The sequence below is a fragment of the Carassius gibelio genome, chromosome B6, assembly GCF_023724105.1.
Source record: "Carassius gibelio isolate Cgi1373 ecotype wild population from Czech Republic chromosome B6, carGib1.2-hapl.c, whole genome shotgun sequence".
Lineage (NCBI taxonomy): Eukaryota > Metazoa > Chordata > Actinopteri > Cypriniformes > Cyprinidae > Carassius > Carassius gibelio.
This window is the reverse complement of record NC_068401.1, coordinates 2392895-2413978: the sequence shown is the minus strand read 5'-3', so window position 1 is coordinate 2413978 and position 21084 is coordinate 2392895. Positions and strand designations below refer to the sequence as shown.

At 36.1% G+C, this 21084-nt stretch overlaps 1 protein-coding gene and 1 long non-coding RNA gene across 7 annotated transcripts in view; one reads left to right on the top strand and one right to left on the bottom strand.

Annotated features, from left to right (window-relative positions):
• LOC127960124 (uncharacterized) overlaps positions 1-5078 on the top strand; it is a 41710-nt gene extending 36632 nt beyond the window's left edge. For all 4 annotated transcript variants that reach the window (XR_008154329.1, XR_008154330.1, XR_008154331.1 and 1 more), the window contains 2 exons: positions 2729-2831; positions 4524-5078. This is a non-coding gene — a long non-coding RNA (uncharacterized LOC127960124). The remainder of the gene's footprint in view (positions 1-2728; positions 2832-4523) is intronic.
• eya2 (EYA transcriptional coactivator and phosphatase 2) overlaps positions 1-15425 on the bottom strand; it is a 34907-nt gene extending 19482 nt beyond the window's left edge. Inside the window, exons 1-5 of one of the 3 annotated variants that reach the window (XM_052559703.1) lie at positions 15145-15425; positions 1265-1318; positions 1148-1188; positions 205-324; positions 2-118 (exon numbers count right to left, since the gene is read on the bottom strand). In XM_052559703.1, coding sequence (XP_052415663.1) covers positions 2-118; positions 205-307 — 220 coding nt within the window. In that variant the 5' untranslated portion in view covers positions 308-324; positions 1148-1188; positions 1265-1318; positions 15145-15425. The remainder of the gene's footprint in view (position 1; positions 119-204; positions 325-1147; positions 1189-1264; positions 1319-15144) is intronic. The other 2 variants (XM_052559702.1, XM_052559701.1) reach the window with 2 other exon arrangements.
• Positions 15426-21084: the final 5659 nt, after the last annotated feature.

Here is a 21084-nt window from a genome sequence, read left to right as displayed (position 1 = left end):
CCGTGTGTGGAGTAACTGTAGAGCGTCTGAGCGGGTGGAGAGCCGCTGAAGTTGGAGGTGTATCCCAGCAAACTGCTCTGTCCTGGTGAATGACTCAGGCCATCTTCTGTTTTAATATCTGATCAGGTGAGAGAAAGAGACACGATCATCTGTCAGGTCAGCTGTGGTGTGCACTATTTAGGGCGGGTGTGAAATATCACTCACTGTAGGGCGTCATGCTGTAGCTCTGTGTGTGGTGTGTGTACGGTGTGTACGGACCGGCCTGCTGTAACACGGGGCTGTACTGCGTCTGTCCGTAAGCAGCCATGACTGAGGACAGCTGCTCTGGATGTAGTCAGAGAACCAGATATTAACAACAGACAACCTCTTCCTACATTAACACACAGCACAAACTGATTCATAAACAAATGACTCTTTCGAATCGGTTCTTTTGGGTTCTTTCTTATATTTAGAATTAAATGACATGTGTTGTTCATTTTAATTAGTCTAATATACTTTAGATTTTATACATTTTTAATTTCATGATTCGATATATTCTTCAAAAGTACTCAACGAATCATTTGCGGAACTGAATCAAAATCATTAAATGGAATACAATTCAGAAGCAAAATGACTCTTATGGGTTGGTTCTTTTTAATGAATCCGAAAAGCCAATCAGTCTCAAATTCATGAGTTATGAATTGAATTAAAAAGTTCAAGATGCTTAATGGATTCGTTTGGGATTCTGAATCATCCAATTCAAGAACGAACGATTCTCATGAGCCGATTCTTTTTTATGAATCAAACAAACAAGTCATTCTCAAACTCCTCATAAGTATTTAAATAAACTGGAATCATTTAGAACAATTAAGTGGATTTCGTAAATCATGAATCTCATTTCTATAACTGTACACTTTAAAACAAGGATTATATGTATGTCTATACACTGATTAATTAAAATTCTCCAAATCAACTGTAAAACCATGCATATGAAATTTGTCACCTTGAATTGAATGTTTTATGAAGAATTAGCACAGAAATTTTGCTTTGCTCACTTTTTTTCTCAAAAATAGTTTAATCTTACGCTTTTTGCTCCTTAAGTGCATGCATCTGGTTTTAATTGGAAATGGAGCCCAGTGCAAGTAGAAGTAGCTGTAATATCACTCACATGGCCTAAAAGCGTCGCCTGATGTGTAGATCTAGTGGCTCCTGTGGATTAAAGGAACACGTTAAATGTTTTCAGTCTGAATCACCATGAATACACTAGAGGAAGTTCATTGCAGACCTGTGGCTGTCTGTCGTCGCACTTCCGCTTGCACGCGTTCAGCTGTCAGCTCTCCTGAAAAAGAGAGACCTGTTTGTCAGAAATATGTAACCTAAAAAGCCCACGGGCTTTGGTCCAACAGCATGCATCTCGAAAGTAAAATATGAAGAAGGAACCAGAACATAAAAAATGCACAAAGCACGATTCATGTCTAATCGTGTCTTACACAGAAAAGAAAAAAAGGTGAACGGACAGTATTTCTGAATGACGAGGCACCTGCGGTTTCCAAAAGCACACATAATTAGAATTCTGAGATACAGACAACAGTGAAATGCTTGTTTGTATAAACCGGCTCGGTAGGACTGTGTTCCTGGAACAGAACAATGTGCAACCTGCTTTTTCAACCTGGCATAATTTGGCATCGCAAACCGCAGGCAGAACTGCGTGCCAACAGTTCAGGATGGGTGAAAAAGGCTGGCTGTTCTTGTGCATGAGATGTAAGAAATGCAACCATCCCTGTTCTGTTCTGGGCTGGTAATGGCACGGTGCAGTGCATACCTGTGGGTATAGTTTGCATAAATACAAATGAGAGACGATATGGGTTAAACACCTCGAATGACCTCGTAACCTTGACCTGTTTTTTTTATTGCTCCTCATTTATGTTTAGTTTTTGCTGTAACCTTGTCTCAGACCTTAGGAGAAATGAGTAGAGCAGAGCTCTAGCCATTAATTTGTATTTGATGAGATTTTTTTTTTTTTTGAGTTTGCTTTGAGATCTGATTTTTGACTGCAATATGACTCGTCTCATCCGTGCTCGTCTTCTAATAACGTCTGTATTTGTTTTCTCATTGCTGTCTGAGAAATATGATAATATTTGCTTTTATATTACATTTTCTTTAAAAAAAAAAAAAATTACAGCACAGTGTTATTTTAGTATCACTGATAGAGTATTATAATTGTTTGAGTATTTTGGTTTTATTTTATATACATATTAGTTGAGGTATGTTGTTTTTTTTCCATGTTTTTTTTCTTCTTTTTAAAAAAAAAAATAGTTATTTTAGTTCAAACTAAAACCATAAAACCATTACAAAAAAAAAAAAAAAAAAAACATTTGTTATTTTAATTAAGTTTAACTAGATATGCTAAAATAACCTAAACTAAAGTGGAACTACAAAAGAAATAAATAATAACGAATTATAGACTTGACAAACACACATCAAAATTACTAAAACTTTAACTGAAATGAAAAGAAACATAGAAAATATGAAAATAAATACTGATTCAAAATATCATTTTTTGTTGTTGTTGTAATTTTAGTTTTAGTTATTTTACATTATTTTATATTATGTTATTAACAATATATGTTATTAACAATAATAACCCTGTTACTCTGATGAAGACACACGCCTGCTGTTAGATTGTTTCTGACAAAAAGAAGCAGAAAGCTGTCGTCTTGCTCTAAACTTCTCCTCATTCCTCCCTCAGGGCTCCTCCATCTGTCGGACGGAGCAGAGAGACGCTCGATGTGAGCAACATCACAAGAGCAGCTGCTGTCAGGAGCAAAGATGGAAAGGAAGGGCAGCAAAAGGTGAAATCAGAGCCAAAACCAGAGCTTTCGTACAATAGCGCAAGAGAGGGCTTGTACGTGTGTGACCTCAAACGCAGATCGTGACGTGCCAGATTCAGTTAGTTTTTAATTAATCTGACAGTTCAGACAGCAGCGAGGTGAATGATGTTTTGGCTGCTGCGGTCGGGCGGCACCCAGCGAATGCTTAAAACAAACAGAGACAATGTCTCACTGCAGCTCGCTCTGTTTTCTCAGTAAACAGTTGCGACACTACCGTACAGCATATTTATGATTAAAGAAACATATCATGTGACTGTCATAACGACAGCAAAGCTGCAGTAATTCTATCGCTTGACGTGTTAAAGGTGAAACTTTTCCACTCCAAAACTTTTAGCTCCTAAGAAATGCATGAATGATGGTTTTTTTTTGGATTAAATCGAGTTTCTCGATGGCCGATGATGTCATCAATATTGTGCCAATATAAACATACTACAAATGTGAAGCAATACGGGCATAAAAGTTTATTTTGCATATTTAACCATGGGCAGGGTTATTGGCTGGGCTTATCAATTAAATATTAGACAATAAATCGGCTTGTATTTCCACAAATGCGACAAAAATAGTGCTGTCAAACGAATCGTAATAAAAGTTTTTGTTTACATACTATTTATGTGAAAAATATGTTTTGTTTATATACTTAAAAGATTGATATATAATATCAATTATATTAATATAAATATATACATGGAAATGCATGGAGAATTTTCTTATAAATAAATATATATATATATATACAGTACAGACCAAAAGTTTTGAAACATCTGGCTTAATATTTTTAATGTTTTTGAAAGAATTTTCTTCTGCTCATCAAGCCTGCATTTATTTGATCAAAAATACAGAAAAAAATATAATATTTTGATATAAAAACATAAAAAATGAAGACTTGAAGACTTAAAAAGTGCACGTTTAATGTTTTTAAATCTATATTAGCTGAGCTTAAAGTCTTTTTTTATTGTTTTATTTAATATTTCACTAACTTCTTGGTAATATATAGTGATCATTTGGAAGCATGAACAAGACTGTGAGCTTATCATACTTGGAAAATAGTGTGCAAGTCTTACTGACAATATATATACTGTTAAGTACAAAATTTACTTAAACTGCTATAAAAATTATCTATAACTTATTAGAAATATTTACAAAAAAAGGAATAAAAAATACTCAAAAAAAATTGAATACTGTAATAGTACATACATAATCCTAAAACAACACTGGTGTCAACAATTATGCTAAATAATGCATTTGTGTCTTACAAAAATAAATAACTGTGTTTTAATTAAAACCATTCAAAATCATCAAATGAAAGGAAGCCAATTTTCCTTTCAATAATAAAAATATAATAATAATAATGATTAAATAATAAGTAACAAATGTAATATTTAGATGAAAAACTGGCTTAGCAACCAAAAAAAAAAAAGTTTAGGTACTAAACATTTAACCAAATAACTAACATAACAAACTGAAATAACAATGGTGTCAACATTATATTAAATATCCCATGTTGTATCACACACAAAAAAATAAAAAATAAAAACAACAACCCAAATTCTAAATAACATGAGGGTGGGTAGCTGATTTTTCATTTCTGAGTCCACTATCCCTTTAATCTCATATAAACACACTCTCACACGTCTGCTTGTTTTCTGAAAACAGAAAGAGTGGTTCTCCAGGTCAGAGATGCAGCGATGGCTTTCTCACACCTGCTGAGGCACCACTCCTCACAAAACCTTTCCCAAGAAAAGAAACGTGAACGGAGACGGCAAGCACAGGCCGCCCAGCAGAGTCCTGACTTCCTCCCAGAGTTCCTGTGATGCGCAGTGTGTTTCCTGGTATGAGCAAGAGGGCATGGGAAAGAACGCTCTGCCCCCTTCCACAACGGTAAACTGAGCTAAAACAAACCCGGGATGGGGCACGGCCGGGACAGAGCGCTTCACCTGGCCTCACGCTGTTCTGCTAGCATCGGCGTCTTTCACGGCTATCATATTCCACACAATGTCTTACATCATACATCAGCGAATGTTGTCAAATCTATATCTCTTTTTACCCAGCATGAATGTAGTAATGAAGCTAAACCAGTTGGGGAACAACTGATCACATGACGAAGCCTTCAACAGTTGCTTCCCACTTTTTCAGTGGCATTGGTTCCGGAAGTTTATTTTTTATTTATTTTTTTTATTGTGATTTTTAAAAAGTATAAGCCATGAACTAACTAACTATACATATATATATATATATATATATATATATATATATATATATATATATATATATATATATATATATATATATATATATATATATATATATATACACATATATATGTGTGTGTGTGTGTGTGTTTGGCACAAAATACTTGTTGTAATTCTCCAAATTATTTAAAATAGTTAGCTACAATTGAAATTTGCTATATATATATATATATATATATATATATAAATAAATATTTCATTAAAATATCATGAAATATAAATATTAGAGTAAAAAAACTTAGTTGAAGTACTAAATACACTGAAAACTACTATACATAGAAAAAAAAGAAATATTAAAAAATAAAAATAAAATGACAAATGGACATAAAAAATACAAACATTTTAAATGAAAACTAAAAATGTAAAAATACTTATTATTATTATTATTATTATTATAAAAAGCTGAAATCATGCAGGCTGATTGGTTCATCAAAATCATATGCCACCAATGAAAAAGCTCGTAGCTCACAGTAGGTCTGTATTTAATGCTTTATTAATCAGTTCCTCTTTCCAGAAAACGAATGTGATTTTTACTGTTGCGCTGTACTCTGCATGTCCTGACAGGATCATTACGACTAAGAGAGCAGGTTGTCTGTCTTTGAAACAAATCATGAGCTGTAGCTTTGCCATATGGCTGTCTGATCTACAGCAAGCTCTCCAACCCAAACCGTGATCTAAACCATTCAATCAAAGCCACCAAACTGCTCTCTGACCGATAGCTGAGGGCTACATCCCATATGGTGCTGGACGCAGGTTTGCGGGTGACCGCTGCTCCGCCTGAAGGGAAACCGCGAGACACGGTGACCTCACTACAACAATGCAGCACTTCTGCAGCCCTCGTATTTCCAGCTAACTCCAGACAGACTGTGAGCAGCCATCTGCCCTTTCATTTCCTCTGAACTCACACAGGGTTGACTGAGGGATCAACGGAACAGGTAGTCCAACTCAACAAATGAGCATTAGTTAAATATGGAGCCTTTTCACATATCCAAGGTTCGTCACGGTTGGCTACAACTCTATAGTGGTGAATGGAAACTACAACAATTAGGGCTTATTTAAAATAGGACCATCTCCCATGTTGTTTTTGAAAGATTGAAGCCAAAGTAGGCACGTTTTGCAATTCTTTCATGTGTCACAGATTAATATGCAGAATTATTTGAATTCACTTGTATGCATGTGTTTGAAGGTCAATCTAAAAAAAACTAAACTGAGGAATTTTACAATAAAGACACAAAATAACTCCCTATGCATTTTCTAAATTTGTTTTGTATCTTTTATTGCATCCAAAAAAAAAAATAATTCTTTAGTGTTCAAAAATGTTTTCCTTGCAAAACTTTTCTGCTTGAGTTTGGTTTCATGTTTTTTGCTCAAAAAGTTTTAATCTCAGTGCCTACATTCAACAGTTGCTGATACATTGCTGTAAATGCAGTGGAAACAAACCAAGAGAAACATCTTGCATTCAAAAGCAATTATTGAACTTTTCCTGTACATCATTGTTATGCGATTTCCATTGAAATATTTCTATTTATTTATTTAATTTCCGTGTAACTGGCTTTAGTAAACTAGTGAAAAGTGATTGTTTTTAACACTTTTCATCTTACACTTCACCTCACCTCATTATAGTTCAGTGATGCATTTACCATTTGGTAAATAGTCTTATCCAAACATTTAACTCATTCTTGCTTGCTGATGAAGCTACTTTTTAGGGAACACCTAAAGGTTTGCATGCACAACGATTAGTCCTTTTTGTTCTTTTTTCCTTTAAAAACCTTTCTTCAGTTTTTTCTGTATATGCTTAATATGCAACTTTTCCACTGAAATCAGTAGTTTCGTAGTGTAAACTCTCATGAAAAGTGACTGTCGGTGAGACTCTCATCCTCACACTTCACTTCGTTATAGTTCAGTGATGCATTTGACATTTGATAAATAGTCTTATCCAAACATCAAGCTAATTCACTACACAGTGTTGAACCTCAGGCCTCTTTCTGTGCATGCTGTGGGAGTTTTTGCAATTGATGCACTAAGCCGTATTTTTAATTTGAAACGCACACAAAGTCTGCGGCCGCTTGCCTTTGGGGCTCAAGCTTCTCTGCAGCCTTTGAACTCGGACTCTCGTAAATAAGGCCGGCCGGCCACACGCGTCTGCTCTTTAGCTCGCTAATGGAGCGATGGGGGGGCTGTAACAGCCTAGTAATGGTCTCTTGAGATGCGGCGGTGCTTACATCAGTGTCCAGGGATTTCATCAATGCTGGAGCGCAGCAGAGCATGGGAACACTGATAAGTGTTGCACAGACTCGACGAAGACATATATGCACAGTGATGTAATGCATGATATAGAGGTGAGCGATAATGCCATGTAAATCACGATAGATGGTGGGAATTCAATTAGAAATGGTTTGTGTGTTGCATAACTCTGTAGAGTAATCCCCTATTTTTAGAAAATCTGGTGAATTAGAGTGTTTTCAAATAAAGGCGCTTTGATTAATTTCTCTTTTTAATTGGAACTTGACAGACGCCAACCAAAAGATAAGATTATTCCCCAAAAAAATCTGACATCAGTGCAGAAACTGTTTCTACTTATGTAATGCAAAATGTGACTCAAAACAGTCAAACTGATACGATAAAGCAGCTGTTTTTTCACTTTATGCCATATTTACTCATATTTCTATAGCAAAATCTCTACTGTTGCATAAAATAAACCATTGTATCAGTGTTTTTTTGTAATTAATACTTGAATAATTAATAACAAAACATTTTGTCCTTGCAAAACATTTCTGTTGTCCCAAAGTTTGCCACAAGTTTCTCTCAGAAAATACAGCAAAGAAAAGAGTAAAGTAGGTTAGCACGCACCAAAAAGAAAGTCCATATTTACTCATTTTTGCCATTGCATTAAATAAACTGTTGTGATATTTTGTGTTCAAATTGAATCGCTTCTGAAAATGTTATTCTTTGCTCAAAAATCTTTTTCCTTGCAAAACGTTTCTGCTGAATGGCTTGTATAGTTTTTGTATAAAGTTTTTGTGTCCCAAGTTTCTCTTTCCATTCAGAATAATGACAATACTTTCTGTCCAGAAAACACAGCAAAGAAACAAATTTAAACAGGTTAGCATGCACAAAATGTTGTGCAGAAAATCTATATTTAAGTTTTTACCTTTGCACAACTTTTGTACAAGTATGCATTTAGACTAAATCATTTCTAAAACATTTTATTCTTTTCAAGTTCCTCTTTGCTTTTCAGCCAAATCATGACAACACTTGTCCAGAAAATACAGTAAAACAAATGGTTCCACACACACAAAATACATATTTATACATTTTTACAGTTGTATGCTGTAATATAAACTATAACACAAGTCTGTATTCAAACTGAATCCTTTCTAAAACATTGTATTCTTTCCAAGTTCCTCTTTGTAAATCAGCCAGAACAAAGAGAAGAAATTAAAGTGTAACAGGAACTAGCATGCACACATTATGGAAAGTATATATTTACACATTTTTACTATTTCACGATATAAACTATCAAACAATTCTGTTTGAGAAAAAAACAATCTATTCTATAGTTGTTCAGAAATTGTTGTCCAGAAAATACAGCAAAGAACAGTGCAAAACAAATGAGCACAGGACAAAATCCAGTGCAGAAAGGCCTCGGAAAGCTATCAGTTTTCCGTCCTGCAGATAGACTTTTAATTTATTGGCTTCTGTTATTAAAAAGCCCAGCCCAGGCTCGGCCGCACGTTCCTGGCCACCATGTTTGTGTGTAACACTAACCGCCTGCCATGGTGGGCTCTGCTTTCCACATGACAGCTTCCAAGAGGAGAAAGCCACCTTTCATGCCAGCTTGTATGGAAGGATCCCCTCTCCCACCCAAAAACCCCCGACTTATGTGTAATCGACCCCCTCCGTTCAGACATTTGCCCCATCGGTTCCCAATTTCTCCTCAGACCCATCCCCCTCGTCCCTACTGCCGCCAGCCTCCAGGTCTGCTGGACCCTTCACCCCCGGAGCGTGGGTCATGGATGGGGACAGCTGGTGGACCTCCCAGGATCTGTCTTATGAGGGGATCGGTCAGGTAACACATCTGGCCTTATGTAGTCAGGAGGCTCAGACTGCATTAAACCCGCTCGAGTGCATCAGAGAGAGAGAGAGCTGCGTGTTTTCAGAGCATGCAAATCAGATGCACAACGAAAGAGCAACTACTCTAGGATACCATTTCACTGACTGGCCTTGTGAAAAAGGAGTGTGCTTCATTGTATTAAATGTGCACCACTGATGCTTTAAAAAACTATGTTTTTAATGATGTAAACTGTACTTGCAGATTAAATTAAAGGCCACAGTACACTTTCACAACTGTTATATAACACACTTACGTAAGCACACTTAAAAAAACAAACCAAATTGTAATAATGTACAATTTTATCTTTTAACTTTAAAAAAATATATATTATTTTTTTTTTTCGCACTTTAAAGAAGCAAACTTGTTTTGATGTACTGAGACACATGACTTGTGTGTTATTTGATATAACATTAAAGTTACATTTCAAAAAGTACAATTTTATTATTAAATATGTGAAATTCTAAATATATTTAAATATATGACATACAGGTTTGAGTAGAAATTAAATTTAAGTATAGTTTAGTCTATATTTGAGAATACACTTTAACCAAATTTCAAATCAATAGAAGGTATTATGAAATTACATACAAAATATATACTTTAGTCCTATTTTATGAGCAGTCAACTAATTTAACATAATTTTGCATAATGCATGATGTAATTGCATTTAATACATTTTGATTTAATTGTAAATAATGCATTGAAGTTTTCAAACATTTAAGTTAACATATATTTTAATGTATAGTATATTATTTATATAAGTATTTTTTTTAAAACATATGCTGAAGTGTACTTCTTTTTCTCAAGGGTATAATCAAATATCAATCAGGCTTGCAAACTTTTCATTAGTTATGAAGTTTTTAAGTGGCTTTTGAATGTGCAAAACTCGAAACACGTTGCAAGTGTGTTGCATTACATTTGCTAAGGTTGTCTGGGTGGTTTTACTTAATTAAAAGTGGTTTAAGTGGAGATTTGGTGGTTTCTTACTAGCCCAAGTCTCTATGGTATTCAGTTTTTCTCCAGTTTTAGGTGAAAACCATCAGCCAGTATGCACACCTCAAGTACCTGGCACACATGATGCAGGATGAGTTATGAAAAATGTTATACTTTGGTTTAAAGCTTTGTTCAAATCACTAACCCTAAGTACATGCTATTCAAAGGAGCTTAAGCTGTATTTATCCAAGAATATTCCTTTGAAATTGAGTTTGCTGCTTGTTTGACTTGGATTTAAAACCCTGAGCTTTCGCATGACTTGCAAAACAGACGTCTACATTATGTATGCCCAATCCAGGAAGACAAAGTAGTTTATTCAGTTAGCAGGCTTGAACTTTTTACCTTGCAACATGGTAGCTGCAAATGCTAACATCCTCGCCTTACATTGTTTTGGACAGTCACTGAAAGATATATGACTTTATCAAAGAAACCTGTAGAAAAAGTTGCTGCTTATTTGCCCTGAGGGCGGTTAGCATGTGTAAACGCGCCTGAGTGGCAGAGACGAGGAACATTGCAGCTTATTCAAGAGAACTAATTTGTTTACATTGTATACGGTCCAAGTTTGGAACGGTCCACCTTTGGAAATCAATTATGAGAGAGAGAATATAGTTAATCTTATGAAATCTCTTAATCGTTCACATGTTGACTTATGTTGAGTTTTTGACTGAAGTTTTCAGTTTTGTTGTTCTTGACTATGAACTAGAGTCATAAAGAACCCTAATATAGGCCTAAACATTATTTGCATCAGTGCTGGAGAGTATAACGGTATATACTTTGTGATGGTAGAAATATAGCAATTTTGCTTGGGTGCTATCAGACAATCAGCAGTAATGACGTTATTTTTATATCATCCTTCATTACTTGCATGCTTGTTATTTTTTTATTTGCATCCATAAAGTTAGTTCCAAACAAAAACAGGAAAATAATAAGATCAAGCACCTTTCATTTGCACTGGATCACACATAATCAGCAGTTTGCTTTATGACGGTGATGCATGTGACACTGGCTGTCTGTGTGTGTGTGTGTGTGTGTGTGTGTGTGTGCGTTAAGATATAAGATAAGGTTGGCAATAGCTGAAGAACCAGCTGCTGTTTGGTGAAAGAATGAGACTGTAGGGAAAAGGAGGGGTTCGGATGACTGTGTGTGTGTGTGTGTGTGTGAGAGAGAGAGAGAGCGACAAACTGAAAGGGAACTACCAAAACTGCGTTGCTTCCTATTCACATTAACATACAGAATCTCTCCAAACTATATTCTCTCATTTGTGAAGTCAAGCATTGCTATCAGTGTTGACCATGTCTTTGGTTAATGATCTGAACAAATTAATTGATGTGGAAAAACCAACAGACTTACATGAATTTGGACGCAAGATGAAACTATCTTGATGTTTTATATATACCTTTTGATCTTGCTTTTCTATATACAGTTCAGAATACAATATTACTCACAACAGAAAGGACCTCCCGATCACAATTTTTAAATTATCTGATGTTTATTTTCTGGAAAGCTAAATATGATCATCCATCAGTGTTTAAACCTTCAAAAGTAATGCAAATCACCCAAAATATTCAACATTTGAGCACACCAGCTTCTTCACTTCACAAAAGGAAGTTGTAATCAAAGACTGTACGAGCGTCGTCTGATCAAAGCGAAGAGTTTATGTGAAGTTCAGCTCGCTGTCGTTGGGCCTCTGACTGTAACTGTGCTGCTAAAGCATTCATGTATACTCAAATCAACAGTTGTTTTGGGAAAATACTGCATAGAAATTCAAAGCAAATTTTTCTCCAAGTATGATCAATAATAGTAGTGATGCTTGCTTTGATGCTATTAGTGTTATAAAGAAAGTTGCACTAGTAAAATTCATGTTTGTTCAGAAAAATTATTTTACTAGGCTTTTCATACCTTTAATCATGAGCAGTGAAAAATTCCTTGGCCTTGACTCCAAGCCACAGACCCGACTGATGATGATGTGGCAAAGTGTTAAACTCTTCGCTACCGATCTCATTTAGTTGTGCAAGACTCACGAGACTTTCGGGAATCCCTCTATGGGCGCTAGCTAAATATTTTGCTCATTACGAGCGAGGTCATCTTCCATCTGGAAGCAGAGGATCAGTTGACAATTCAAAGCAGAAGCGGAGTTCAAGGCCTTCAGCCTCACCCTAAAACCGAGGGGTTAACGTGGGCTGGGCCGTAATGAACCGTGCGCCGATAAACTCAGGAAGAGCTGTGCTTCCTATGAAAATATTTATCATTCCAGAAAACTTTGGCTACAGAGGACTTTAGGAATTAATTTGTGTTTTCTTAAGAGAGGGGGTCTCAGGATGGGGAACTCGGGCCTCGCTTTGCCTCCTCGAGCAGGAATTGTGCAGCTTATTCACAATTTATTAGCGTTAGTAATCAGAACCATGACGGAAAGAGATCTCAGAGTGAGACCTGATGTTATTATACACTGAAAACGAGAGCGTTAAATCAAACTTGCCCCTGTGCACGTGACCTCTGATGTGCATCCAACATTTTCCAAAAATAACTGAAATAAGTCTGCATTTACGTCTGATTTCAGTCTAATTAATCTGTGATCTGACGTATCCACAAAAGGCTTTAATTAAATTAAGAAAAAATATCTGCATACTTTAAAATGGAGTACCGCACATCCTCAAAATCTACATTGAGACACTGAGAATAAGAGATCTGACCTTTTCAAAGCGTGTAAAATGTGAATGCAAAGACAGAGGGGTTCATTTTTACTAATACATTTTTAAAAAACGTTGTGGCCACTTCAACTGAATTTGATTGAATCCAGTGGTACTGAACTGAATTTGGTTCTTTAAAAAAAGGAATTACACCAAACACCAACACCAGTTAAAAGTTAATCATATTACAATGTTTTTCACAATATGTCAAGTTACCAAAGACAAAGATAGTTGCATTGTTTTTTGTGCAGATGTTATATCATCGTCAAGATAGAAAAAAAGTTGCCGTGCATGAGTCAATATTTCTTGGACTTGTTTTGGAGTTGCAAAGTCATAGTGGCGTTAGAATCATTGCATTTGGGAAAGAAAGCATTGGCGTTTAGGATCAGTACTACATCTGCAACTGGTTTTGGATCTCTGTGTCCGATTCCTGGTCTCTTCTGTGGACCTGGATTGTTAATAATTTGGAATTGTGCAACAGTGACCTGCGTTCTCGTGAAACAAAGCGCTGAATGTATTGAGCAGGGGGTTGTGAGAGCTTCTCAAGGACGATGAATGCTTCTCTTTCAAAAATGCTTAGCAAGGCACCCTAAAATTACCTTATTAGCTTCCTGACTTTAAACATCGCCTCAGCGATTTCAGAGTAATCATCCAGCTCTGTGAACTCCAGCATTGATTTAGTTCAAACAGACATACTATTTTAATAAAAAGCTGCTCGTGTGAATAAACACGTATGCATAAACTAAGACCTGAGAGAAAAACTCATAACTCAGTATGATGGTACCGAGTGAAGCAATGTAGATTCATTAAATTAAGAATGATACAGATGTTTAGATCTGAAAAACAAAGTATTCTGTTCAAAGACCTTCTACACTTTTAGGAAAATTATTCTGAATATCATTAATTAAAATGTATTTGGTTTTTAAATAATAGAAGGGGACATTTCAATTTCTGCATTTTAAAGGTCAGATAGTGATCAGAAAAAAAGATTTCACTGCACTTTAACCCAAAAGAATTAGTTACAATCATGTTAGCATTTTAATCACGTCGAGCTTACCATGATGTAAAAAAAAAAAAAAAAAAAAAATTCATTGCAGTTAGTCACACCTTAGTTTTGATGGAAAAAGGCCACAAAGGACAATCATTTATAATTTCTTAAGTCTACATATAGTTTTTTTCTTCTTTTTCTTTTGTGCATTTTGTCAGTGTGATACTTCAGTTTCAGTCTAAAAATAGGTACTGCATTAATACAAATTATTACAAATACAAAATACACATCTACCAGATTTGGAGAACTAATATTTCACTTAACAGCTAAATGAATTTTTAATAAATTGTTGTATCTAACTGTATTCAAAGTATAGTACTTTTAATTCTGTTTGCATAAAGTGTTTTGTTTATTAAATTTGTCTAAACTGTGACTGGCAAATAATTATTTTTTACATTGTGTTTGGAATTCTGTAAGCAAAAAACTGATCTCAATCACATGCAAAAATGCATCTAGATTTAGTTTTTATCTATTTGTTTTTTTTTTTTTTTAGCTTTATTCATCTATCTATTACATTTATTTGACCCTACATTGCCAAATATAGTTCTTGATATAGCAGAAAGTTCTGAAGCTAGTAACTATTCAAGAGCCTCATCTTTATTTTAAAGAGTATGAACTTAATAATCTTAAGTAGAATTTTTAATTCAGTTCAAACTATAGCATGAATAAACGTAGGCATTTCTATATTGTTTGATTAAGGTGTTATGCAAAATGTAATATGAATTCAAACAATAATGAAAATGTGTCTGTTCTTACATAAAACAGAAACACTCAATGCACTACATACAGTATGCCTTGTTTTATTTTATCTGCAAAGAGGGTTACAGGGTTCGTGAATTTCTATATGGTTCTAAAATAGTGATGTTTCTTTATTGGTTCTTCAGATCCTTTTAATGCACAAGGAAGGGAAAAGAATAAAAAGCTTCACCTATGACATAGCACTATAACCTAAATTAAACTTGTTTTATTTTTTAAAAATGTACTTAGATTTCTGCATCTTTGACCATCCTTTAAACCTTCTCAAAATGTTAACAAACGCGTCCTCCTGCACTGTCCTCGATTAAAGAAATTTTCTAACGACACAACTCATAGTATGGAGGAGAAATAATGCATTATATTACAAAGAAAGGAAATATAAGCGGCTCGTAAGAAGACAATATCAGTGAGGAAATGATGCACTCACCATGTCTGAAGCAAAGTAAATGAAAAATCAGCTGTAAGTTCAGCAAAGTTTCCTCTCCATCCTTCGGGTAGTGCGTTGATCAAAGCGCCGACAGACGGATATAATGTCGCATCCCGCCGCTGCTGTTACATTCGAATTTTAAATTTGGAACGATCCGGCTGCGCGCGCTGTGACCGAGAGCTCTGCAGTGTGTGTCTCGCTCCCTGCGTGTGTGGCGCACTCGAGTGAGCACTAATGTGAAGAAACGTTCAATAAATGAGCGACTGAAGTTCCTCCTCCTACTGCTTCAGTCCTCAACGCGCGCGTGTAGTTCCAACACAATGACCATCCTGCTCTGTGTGCGCGTGCACGCGCATTTATCTATGCCTGTCTGTGTTGCGTTTAAAAGCTGACAAATATAGCGAAACGTGAAAAACAGGCATAAAGGGTATTTTAATTACTCTTTGATGCTTTATAAATCAGCCATATGTATAATGTATTTATCATTTAAAAAATATAAAAAGGAATACATTGTTCAAAAACATACGAAATAATGTCTTACTCGAAATGTATGATTACAAGAAGGTTTGTGCGTTTAAGGGCCTGGGACAGAATATAGGCTACTTAGTTCAGTATGAAAACACAACAAACGTGTCTTTCTGAAACTTTATTTCAGTGGTTTCTACGAAAAGTTATTCATTTATGTTTTATAGAGTAATGCTGATGATCACATTTAAATGATGTTTGTTTCCAAAGGATCATTTTAAAAGGTATTACAGTATACGTGTACATTTCATTTGCATTAGAAGGGTAGTGGTGTTTCATTATACTCATGTTCATCCTCATTCAAACCCATGTTCATCATATGTACTTAAATGTAAATATAACTTCATTATGAAATACAAAATTAAAAATTGTATTCTATATAAAATACATATTGTCATTGGAACCTAACCTACATGTGGATGTTGCATGAATAAAAAGTCAGAATTGTGAGGTATTAACTCAACAGATTTACATCTTGCAATTCTGTGTTTGTAAAGAGATTTCTTTATAAATTAATAACCAATTAACTTAATTCCCTTTTTTATTATCATTTTATTCCCTGGGGGGAATACAGGCATCATAAAATGTTGTGTGTTTTTAAGATAATGTATAAAAAAATCTATTAACTTGTATTCTTTGTTGCAGATATTATGTTACGTAAACAATAGGTGATGCAAACAAAACATTCAGGCTAATCAAGTTGTTAATGACATTTCCTCTTTCTTATAATCTGATAAGAGATTTGTGTGTGCGTCTCAAACAGTAATGTGCTTGTTGTTATACTGTACTGTATGTTGTATGTTTATTCTGTCGGCAGTTCTCACAAAGCTGATGTTTGAATGAAGCATTTACAAAAGGAAATACAAAAGGAAGACAGGACTAGTTGTCACACTGTGCTGGGTTTGGACTCCGTAATTGATGTTTTGTATCTGTTTTTGCAGTTAAGAGTTTAACTTTTGTGTCTGCGGGTTTAAAGAAAAAATGTGACAACCAACCCTGGTCCGTCTATTATTGCAATCAAAATTAAAGCATCAGATATCAGATTGTGGTACTTGTAGTTGTAGCAACACTCTACATCTGGGGGTCAAATCAAGTTCACACTTTGTTAATGTTAAAAGAAACATTACAACGGTGACCATCATCTGGATACAATAAGCAGTGAATCAGATGTGTGTGTGATATGCTAGTAGATTTGATTTCTTTCCAGAGATGGCAACAGTCTGGCTGCCGAGACAGAAAGGTAGAAAGAGTCTGAATGCAGGAGAGCGAGATCACGGATGAGGAAAAATCTGGTAACCTTACCTATGACTGTAGTTAAGTAACGCAACCCAGAAACGAATTTGTCTGGCCGTGATTCATTTTCCGAGGAGGGTGGCCGATCTCTACACTTTCTGTGGAATGAAGAAAATAAAAGCAGCCATTGTCTTTATCTTTATTCCTCTCTTGGAGTTTTGTTGAGCCGGTCAAACACGCTGTGAACAGCAAGACATCAGGGAGACTTTCCTCTCTATTCAGATCTGTCTGCCATCCCTCACAATCAAAGAACTAGAACCCATTTCCAAAACATCATGTAAATATTCCCCAAAAGAGATGAAGCTCGTTTCTATTTAAGTCTGCATTCAGCTGATGCCAATACTAATATTAAAACCATGAAGCGGTAGTGAATATATTTAGGGGGAAAACTGAGCATCACATTTCATTGCTCATATTTTAATGAAATCTTTAACACTAGGCAATAAAGTCTAATGTTTGCTTCATCCTGTAGTGCTTGTACACCAGACACACAGTAATTGTTCTGTTTCTTTACCAAAATGTGACTCTTTCACCTCGTTTTCAGATGATTTTCAACTTGAGGACACTTTCGACTTTTGAGGCAGCCACTTAGCACTTGGAACGCTTTAGAAACTGCCTGGAAATGCCTTAGTAACATCCTAAAAAGACTCAGGACACCTAAGGCACCACATACTGTATAAATCCCAACCACTCACTACACCCTAGCAGCCACATAGCAACTTGCTTAAAACTAGAAACATATAGAAATGCACCACCAACATCACAGGACACCTTGTCAACTGCATAGCACCACCCTATGGCATCTACGCTATTATTAGTCTGTTTCTCTCTTATTCCGAGGTCACCGTGGCCACCAGATCCAGTCTGTGTCCAGATCAGAGGGTCACTGCAGTCATCCGGATCCAGTTCGTATCCAGACCAGATGGTGGATCAGCTCCTAGAAAGGACCTCTACTGCCCTGAAAGACAGCGGAGACCAGGACAACTAGAGCCCCAGATACAGATCCCCTGTAAAGACCTTGTCTCAGAGGAGCACCAGGACAAGACCACAGGAAACAGATGATTCTTCTGCACAATCTGACTTTGCTGCAGCCTGGAATTGAACTACTGGTTTCGTCTGGTCAGAGGAGAACTGACCCCCAACTGAGCCTGGTTTCTCCCAAGGTTTTTTTCTCCATTCTGTCACGATGGAGTTTCGGTTCCTTGCCGCTGTCACCTCTGGCTTGCTTTGTTGGGGTCACTTCATCTACAGCGATATCGTTGACTTGATTGCAAATGATTGCACAGACACTATTTAAACTGAACAGAGATGACATCACTGAATTCAATGCTGAACTGCCTTTAACTGTCATCCTGCATTATTGACACACTGTTTTCCTAATGAATGTTGTTCAGTTGCTTTGACGCAATGTATTTTGTTTAAAGCGCTATATAAATAAAGGTGACTTGACTTGACTTGGCAGTGCAGCCACAATCCAAGTACGGTAACAGAAAAGCACAATACTATAATAATCACATTTCTGTGTCTTAGCAACAGTACCACTGCTCCCTATACGCAGAGTACACAGTTTGCATAGGGATCCATCCTAGTTGCTTATTCTATATTAATATTAATATTGCATGTACAGTACATAAATACAAATAACATGAGCATATATACATAATTATAAAAAAATGCATTTTACGGTGAATGCAGTAGGCAAAGCACATGTAATGCGCCATTCTCGCATCTACACCTGCATTCACCTCATGTTCACAGCTGACTACAAATGATCATAACTGATAGACAACTACACCCGGAAAAAAGATGCCAGCAGTCTAGCGCCGAAAAGGTAAAGGTAAAAATGCTCAAGATGAAGCCTGTGCATCCCTTTCAGGTATGTTCATAATCCTGTGAAACATTTTTGTTTTTTGACATTAAAATAACGTTAACGTTCATTGATGTTTTAGTTATAATATGATGAGCTCATTGACGACTTCGCCTTCAGTAAAAACTCAAGGAGATGACCTATATCAGTGTTGATTTTCAGTGTTGAATTGCAAATAGCCTGCTTTGTACAATCCACCCAGAACACTTTAGCAACCACATAGCAATACCCTAGCAAAATGATGGCAGGTTTTGCACAAGACTGCAGTTAGTCATAAACCGATTTCTTTTAGTCGAGTCTCGGTGCGGCACCAATAAACACAGTAGAGTCCTTCCCAGCACTAATAAACTCTCAGTCTGTGGTGGTTCTGTGAGTAGTTCAGCTAACCCGTCACACACCGGCCGCTCGTCTCTCAGCACCCCACCAGTGCCCCTCTTGTCCGTGGAATGTGGAAATCATTTCCCCCTTAATTTTATAATGGAGGTGGAGGGGCGGCATCCCTTTGGTTCAATTTTCACCAACACCGTAAAACGCAGCAGTCATAAGAACAGCGCCGACATCTGTTTTTTCCATCGCCAGGACTTTAATGATCAGGTAATAAAAGTTTCATTTGACAGAAATTACAACAGATGTTTCAGCCGATAAAGTTCAGATAGAAGCGATCTCTCCGCAGACCTCACTGACCCGACAGGCCCATCTTCACTACAAACCTCCGCAACAATAGCCAAGCTTACTTACACTTTCCAAAATAGTAATTTTTGCATGTTTGTTTTTTACCTTTAAAAAAAACCTGCACGCTGTGATTTGGGTTTGCACAGCTGTAACTCTAAAGAATGGCTTCATAAGCCTTGAAAAATATAATTGTGAAACATTTCTTAACCCAGAGTTTAAAATGCTCTTGTAATGGGGTTAAAGGAGTAGTACACACAAAGTGAAAATTTGCTTACAATCTATTCAAATTTGGCATTACATCTCTACAGTGAATGGGTGCCATTAGAATGAGATTCCAAACAGCTGATAAAAACATTACAATAATCCACAAGTAATCCACACCACTCCAGTCCATCAGTTAATGACATAGAAAGCGAAAAGTTTTAAATTCAAACTGTTAAGTCCATAATCCATAATATTGCTTCCTCCAGTGAAAAAGTAATCTGGTCTGAATCAGCAGAGAAATCTGCACAGATCAAACACTGTTTACAAGCAAAAACAGTTCAATCCCAATATATCAACATCAAGAAGATCAAGCCCTTTCTTTGGGAACATGCTGCACAACTCCTTGTTCAAGCTCTTGTTCTGTCCAGGCTGGGCTATTGCAATGCCCTCTTGGCAGGTCTTCCAGACAGTTCTGTCAAACCTTTACAATTAATTCAGAACGCGGCAGCAAGATTCATTTTTAATGAGCCAAAAAGATTACACGTCACACCTCTGTTTATCAATTTGCACTGGCTTCCAATAGCTGCTCGCATAAAATTCAAGGCATTGATGTTTGCCTACAAAACTACCACTGGATCTGCACCCATTTACCTAAATTTGTTACTTCAGACTTATGTGTCCTCTAGAAGCTTGCGTTCTGCAAGTGAACGTCGCTTGATTGTTCATCCCAAAGAAGCACAAAGTCACTTTTACGGACTTTTAAATTAAATGTTCCCTCCTGGTAGAATAACCTGCCCAACTCAATCCGAGCAGCTGAGTCCTCAGCCATCTTCAAGAATCGGCTTAAAACACATCTCTTCCATCTTTATTTGACCCTCTAACTTTAACACTCACTATTCTAATTCTATTCTTAAAAAATCTAACTACCTTTCTAATCTTTTTGTATTCTATTTTCTTTTCATTTATTATGCAATTGCGTGTGTGTGTGTAAATACCTCTAACACTAGCTTGCTCTATTCTTTTTTTATTCTTTCTGTTTTCTTTTTATTTATTATATTATTTAAAATCCCTTACTACGTGTACTATGTTAAGCTAACTGAGACTTGTTATAGCTCTTATATATCATTGCTCTTTTTGTTGTTTTTGATTGCTTCCACTGTCTTCATCTGTAAGTCGCTTTGGATAAAAGCGTCTGCTAAATGAATAAATGAATAAATGTAAATATGTGGATAGATTTTGATGTGAAAGACAACAGGATGGACTTTTCATAGATATTCATTGGTGAGTAAGTGAATTAATGCAACATTTCTCCAAATCTGTCCCCATAAAGAAACAAACTCATCTACATTTTGGATGGCTTGAGGCTGAGTACACATTTC